This window comes from Gambusia affinis, linkage group LG07 (genome assembly GCF_019740435.1).
Source record: "Gambusia affinis linkage group LG07, SWU_Gaff_1.0, whole genome shotgun sequence".
In the NCBI taxonomy this organism is placed as follows: domain Eukaryota; kingdom Metazoa; phylum Chordata; class Actinopteri; order Cyprinodontiformes; family Poeciliidae; genus Gambusia; species Gambusia affinis.
In genome coordinates, this window is record NC_057874.1 from 30,566,366 (window position 1) to 30,573,638 (window position 7,273).

Sequence of the window (7,273 nt, forward strand, 5' to 3'; positions counted from 1 at the left end):
TTCCCCGTGGCGTCTCATTTTCTATATTCAAACTCTCACAATAATCAATCAGAATAATCAATCAGAATAATCAATCAGAATAATCAATCAGAATAATCCTTCCCTAAGTTTATTTGTCTTTCTTCTAGAACATTTTTAATCCATCTGATCATGTGACCATCTATTCCCATTCTTCTCCTTTTAATCAATAATCAATAACTCTTCCCTCCACATCATGTCATCTGCTCTCTATATCATAAAATAAAGTTAATTGATGAATAAAGGCTCTTTAATCAGGTGAGTCTTTTTAATTTTATGCTCTAAACATAAAACTGGATCCATTCTTCCTCTCTGATAAAAATCATATCAGTCCCTTATTTTCCATATAACATATTGATCTTTAATTTGTCATTATTTTACAGAAGTTGGATGTTAACGCTATCGGCTGATAATTTCCTGGTTTCCTGATTGGAATAATCACGGCTTCCTTCCAACTCTTTGGTGATTCCTCCTCCTCTCTGATCCGATTATACATTTCTAATAACTGATCTTTTTTAAGAGTCCCATTCAGTTCTGTTACTGTAAACAACGGATCATTTTTATCTCCCATTTGCTGTAATAAATCCTTCTTCTCTAAAATTGACTCTTCCTTTTTTCCTTCTTCACTAATATTTTCAGAACTATGAATTTTAATAAAAGTATTGACCAACATTTTGCCTTTTCTCTGTCATTAACTGCTGTTATTTCTCCATTATTAATGTTGGATTTCCACTCACTCTTTTAATCCCATTCATTCTTTTAATTGTTGCCCAGACTTTAGAAATATCTTCTCCCTCCAATAATCTCTTTTTGCATGTTTTATGAATATTATACATCCTCCTCCAGATCCTCCCTCTCTGTCTCTTCTAATGCTTCATTTACAACAAAATCAAGACTTAAGCCAAGTTTCCTGAATTCATATAATATCTAGATCTTCTTTAAATAATCTAACAAATCCTTTAAACTCTTTTCAATTTGCAATAAAGTTTCTAGATGATCAGTTTTTATCTTCCTGTCTTTCTGTCTCTTATTTGTGTCCTTTATACCAAAAACTTCTCTGCTCCTTTCACAATTATTTACATTTTTTCTGTTTTATCTGAACAATTAATTAAATCTGCAGTGAACAACAGAATCTGTTCAACAGTTAAAAGTTTCAGTTCCTCTCCGTTTTTGTTCTGGTGTCGGATTCAGCTGAACTTTCCAAACATCTTTTGGTTTCAGTTTTTTAGCAGCTTCTGCTGAACTTATATTACTATTGACTTTAACTGGTTGGATTTCTGTTGCTTTTCTTCTGACCTCACATCCTCCACAAGTCGCCCTGTTTTCCCTCATCATAATTAAGCTCTCCTGCACACTTTGGACATGTTTGTTTCCCCGTACATGCTGCGACGTGTCCATAACTCTGGCAATATAACACTGAGAGGAGGACGGATCCATGGCCCTTCAGGAACACACAGTGACCTTTACCCTTCAGGAACAGACAGTGACCTTTACCCTTCAGGAACAGACAGTGACCTTTACCCTTCAGGAACAGACAGTGACCTTTACCCTTCAGGAACAGACAGTGACCTTTACCCTTCAGGAACAGACAGTGACCTTTACCCTTCAGGAACAGACAGTGACCTTTACCCTTCAGGAACAGACAGTGACCTTTACCCTTCAGGAACACACAGTGACCTTTACCCTTCAGGAACAGACAGTGACCTTTACCCGTCAGGAACAGACAGTGACCTTTACCCTTCAGGAACAGACAGTGACCTTTACCCTTCAGGAACACACAGTGACCTTTACCCTTCAGGAACACACAGTGACCTTTACCCTTCAGGAACAGACAGTGACCTTTACCCTTCAGGAACAGACAGTGACCTTTACCCTTCAGGAACAGACAGTGACCTTTACCCTTCAGGAACAGACAGTGACCTTTACCCTTCAGGAACAGACAGTGACCTTTACCCTTCAGGAACAGACAGTGACCTTTACCCTTCAGGAACACACAGTGACCTTTACCCTTCAGGAACAGACAGTGACCTTTACCCTTCAGGAACACACAGTGACCTTTACCCTTCAGGAACAGACAGTGACCTTTACCCTGCAGGAACAGACAGTGACCTTTACCCTTCAGGAACAGACAGTGACCTTTACCCTTCAGGAACACACAGTGACCTTTACCCTGCAGGAACAGACAGTGACCTTTACCCTTCAGGAACACACAGTGACCTTTACCCTTCAGGAACAGACAGTGACCTTTACCCTTCAGGAACAGACAGTGACCTTTACCCTTCAGGAACAGACAGTGACCTTTACCCTTCAGGAACAGACAGTGACCTTTACCCTTCAGGAACAGACAGTGACCTTTACCCTTCAGGAACAGACAGTGACCTTTACCCTTCAGGAACAGACAGTGACCTTTACCCTTCAGGAACAGACAGTGACCTTTACCCTTCAGGAACAGACAGTGACCTTTACCCTTCAGGAACACACAGTGACCTTTACCCTTCAGGAACACACAGTGACCTTTACCCTTCAGGAACAGACAGTGACCTTTACCCTTCAGGAACAGACAGTGACCTTTACCCTTCAGGAACAGACAGTGACCTTTACCCTTCAGGAACAGACAGTGACCTTTACCCTTCAGGAACAGACAGTGACCTTTACCCTTCAGGAACAGACAGTGACCTTTACCCTTCAGGAACAGACAGTGACCTTTACCCTTCAGGAACAACATTTGTTTGAAACTCCAACATCACTGAGAGACTTTCCTCTCTTTCATCTTCCACTGTTCTCATCAATCTTTCATTTTTCTGACTTCTCCTCCATAAAAAGTGCATCTGAACTTTTCTAGATCTTCTCCATGTGATCATCTCTCTTACTACTTTATTCTCTCCCAAACTCTTTATCTGAATAATCATTTTTTACAGATACTCTGGTTGTTCGTCACTTTGTGTTTCTGTTCTTCGTCTCTCACTGTAACCAACAGATTTCCATCTCTAAGATCTTAATGTCAGATCTCCACACTTCGTTTTTAATTCTCTCAACAATATTTTATATTATATCAACTCAGAGTCAACAGACTGAGTTAAACACCTTCATCCAATCAATCATATTTTATTTGTATAGCACATTTCAGCATCAAGGCATTTCAAAGAGCTTTACATCAAATCAAACACAGAAACACAATGCAACATAGAATCAATAATCAAAACACAACATCAAGTCAGATTCCGTCAATAAATTTATAATTGATCACGTTTCAAATAAAATCCTAAACAAGTGGGTTTTTAGTAGAGATTTAAAGGAAGTCAGTGTTTCAGCTGTTTTACAGTTTTCTGGAAGTTTGTTCCAGATTTTTGGTGCATAGATGCTGAATGCCGCTTCTCCTCGTTTGGTTCTGGTTCTGGGGATGCAGAGCAGAACCAGAACCAGAACCTGAGAGGTTCTGGAAGGTTGATACAACAGCAGCAGATCTTTAATGTATTGTGGTGCTAAACCATTCAGTGATTTATAAACTAACAACAGTATTTTAAAGTCTATTCTTTGAGCTACAGGGAGCCAGTGGAGAGACTTTAAAACTGGTGTTATGTGCTCTATCTTCCTGGTTTTAGTCAGAACTCCAGCAGCAGCATTCTGGATCAGCTGCAGCTGTTTGATTGATTTGTTGGACAGACCTGTGAAGACGCCGTTACAATAATCAATACGACTGAAGATAAAGGCATGGATGAGTTTCTCTAGATCTGGCTGAGACATTAGTCCTTTAATCCTGGAAATGTTCTTCAGGTGATAGAAGGCCGACTTCATCCTCCTTCCAAAACTTTACGGTTAGTTTAGATTCCTCCCTATTCTCCTCGTCATCATTTTCATCTGAACTATTTCCTTCCAGACTCCTTTTACTACTTTGTGTCTCTGATAAATTATTTTCTTCTCGTTCTCTTCCTGGTCCTCTACCACCTGAACTGGACTCCAGTCACAAACCAGTTTAATACCAGCCGCCCCAGATCAGAGATTTTTGTCGATTCTGTTCTGTCACCTTCAGATTCTGCTCCAATCTCCGTCCAGCTGTCCTCTCACTTTGTAATTGTCAAACATTTTCCCTGTTCAGATACAAACAAAGCTACTTCCTGATTGAAGCGCTGGATGGAGTCACGTGATGATGTCATCAGGACGTTTCATCAATGGAGTCTCTCTGTTACATTTTTCAGTTCCATGGTTACTTTATTTACTTTGAATACTTTGAGTAAAGTTTTCCTAAGGTAGAAGTAAATGCACGTCATATTCAATAAACCAGAATGATATTGTTCTGATGTAAGATTTCATTCTAACATGTTTGAATTAAAATTAGATTAGAAATCCTCATAATTAACAGAAATAAAGGCTTGACAATGTCAGTCTGGGTGAAATTAATCTATGTATCCAATGTATTAGTGAAATATATAAAAATCAAAACGATATTTTAATTTATTAAATATGACTAGATACAAATTTATTCAGTAAATTTGAATATTATTAATATAATAATTAACTTTTTGCAGCTTAATAGACTTGAAGGCTATTAAGGCTGTTAACACAAACCTATTAATTAGGTCTGATAATAGTTTGTCTTTAGGAAGTGTTGCTGTTTTTCTTAAATCACTGAGAAATGGAGGATTACTCATACAGCTGGTAAATAATAAAAATGATTGATTTTACCGGATTCTACAAACTTTGTGAAGCTTTATTCAGTGAAATATTAGAACACAAATTGTTGAGATGAAGTTTGTTAAAGCATCAATCAATAGATTAATGGACTAATACTGATCATTTTTATACACATTTCATAAATCAGGACCAGAACATTTTAAATTTTAACACAATGTAATCTGTTAACACAATTTTAACAAAATTTTAACACGTTTGTTCTCACATGTTTCCAGTAAAGCTGTAAATGTGACACACAAACCACATCCTATCAACAGTGATGGATGACGAAGCTGCATCTCTGATTGGACGCTGGGAAAAACTATTGCTGTGTTAAAAGGAGCTAGGCTATCAGCAAAGCAGGTCAATGCTAAACATGTAGCAGCTAATGCTAATGTCAGCCTCCACATTTCTAAAGAATTATGGCTTCAGAACACCGGAAGCTAATCTTGACAGAAATCTGATAGTTGAAGAATAAATTAAAATCTATTTATTTAACAACTTAGCAGCTAAATACAATTTTTAATTAAAATTTTTGATGATTTTGCTTCATTTTTGATTAAAAACTCAACAACTCACATAGATAAAACATGAACATCTTGACTTAATATTGTCTGAAACAAATATTTTTATGTTCATGCTCAAGTTGTTTTATGATTTGTTTGAAACTTTTAAGAACTAAAAGATGCAGCTGCACCAGGGGCCCTTCAAGGGCCTTCGGGGCCTCTGACATGCTGCTCACATCACTGTAGAGCAGTTAAAACAGTTCGCCTTCAGCGCCATAAAGCACTCTCCTCTCCTCATGGTGTTTGCGCGTTGAGGGGGTCACTCTGTGCCATTTCGTGCTGCAGTCTCAGTGAGTCATCGGTGGAAAAGAGGGAGGAAGATTTGGGGTGAAATATTGCTGTTAAATGAGTCTGGACAGCATGACATCACGGAGTAATTAAAACCGCTTTCTGGAATTCCGTCCCCAATTCCTGCGCTCAGGTCTGCTGCAGGATTTCTGGAGCACCTGCAGGTTGGCTTGTGTGTGTGTGTGTGTGTGTGTGTGTGGGTGTGTGTGTGTGTGTGTGTGTGTGTGTGTGTGTGTGTGTGTGTGAGAGAGAGAGAGAGAGAGAGAGAGAGAGAGAGAGAGAGAGAGAGAGAGAGAGAGGTTGTGTGTGTGTGAAATATTTTCACTGGACGGAGTTCAAACTTTTGGAGGAAAAGAGAAAAAACGGAGGCAGCGGCATTACGCCATTCTTGCCTCTCATGGAAGAAAAAAAGTGGGATTTAAAGAAGTTTCTTCCAGAAATCCAGCAGAGCAGCTCTTCTGGCGCTGGCGGGATTTCCACTGCGTTCTGCTTCCTTCTCCTCAACATGACAGAGGGAAGAATACAGTCTGCAGGAGTTTTATAGGGTCGGTTTGATTTGCTTTGATTTGAGTGTTTTTCTCTGTTTCTGATCGGATAAGACGTTTTTCCTGCAGCGCGCAGAATCTGACCTGAGGATGAAAGCCTCCACATCTCTGCGCTCTGCTCCGCTTCCAGCCCAGCAGTTGCGCTGATCCTGAAGTGACTTTGTGCTCTGTACCATGACGGCCGGCCGACGCGCTTCAGGGCTTTAGGATGAACGTTGTGACACGTCTCTCTCTGCTGCTCAGCTGCTGGACTCTCTTCTACCTGCATCCTGTCTGCGGCTCCCTCAGCCGGAGCGGAGCCACAGAGCGCACAGGAGGAACCCACCGCGGATCCGCGCACCCAGCAGGGAGGCAGCCGGTCCCCTCTGCAGGGAGCTGGAAACCCCACGCAGGACCCCCTCTGATTACAGCCGAGACAACCCCGATAAGAGGCAAACAGACTGCGGGAGGGAACCCTGAGCATCCTCATCCTCACCATCATCAGCAGCTGGAGCAGCCGACCGGAGCGCTGGACCTGGGGCGCAAAGAGGCTGCGCGCTCCTGGCCTCCCGCTGCGGATGCACGCGTCAAACCGCACGCCCCCGCACATGCGGGAGGAGGTGTCGGAGTTGGAGGTTCACCGGGGAAACCTGCAGGAAAGGTCGCCGCCAGGGCGAGCGCGGCGGCGGCGGCGGCGCGCGGCGGCTTTCCTCCGGCGGCGCAGCGCGGAGCCGCCGCCAGGAGGCAGAAACTGGGCGACAAGCAGCCGCTGGTGACCCCGCACGACTACATGCTGTCCCTGTACTGGTCCCTGAGCAGCGGGGACCTGAACAGCAGCGCGCTGCATGAGGCCGGCCTGGCCAACACCATCACCAGCTTCGTGGACAGAGGACACGGTGAGTTCCCCCCGAAACCACAGAAAATCTGCTTCAACTGTGTTCATGCGAAATAACCGTGACCACTTAATACAGAAGGACATGACGAGATATTAACGTGCTTAAAATGGGGAGGTCAGGGATGTCCAAAGTGCGGCTGGGGCCCATTTGGACCTTGGAATTATTCAAAAACAGCAGAGATTAATTTCACCATGAGGCTGGTGATGCAAACTAAACTAGAATTTCATTGATCAAAAAAACATGTAAAATAATATTTAAAAAAGAAAATGTAAGCAACACCACAAATTTTAAATCTTTTAGTAAACACATG

The 7,273-nt window shown here is 41.8% G+C and overlaps 1 protein-coding gene across 1 annotated transcript in view; it reads left to right on the forward strand.

Annotated features, from left to right (window-relative positions):
* The first annotated feature begins 5,886 nt into the window (after window positions 1–5,886).
* gdf5 (growth differentiation factor 5) overlaps window positions 5,887–7,273 on the forward strand; it is a 10,417-nt gene continuing 9,030 nt past the window's right edge. The window contains exon 1 of the mRNA XM_044123002.1: window positions 5,887–6,963. Within this exon, the coding sequence (XP_043978937.1) occupies window positions 6,297–6,963 (667 nt within the window). The 5' untranslated portion in view covers window positions 5,887–6,296. The remainder of the gene's footprint in view (window positions 6,964–7,273) is intronic.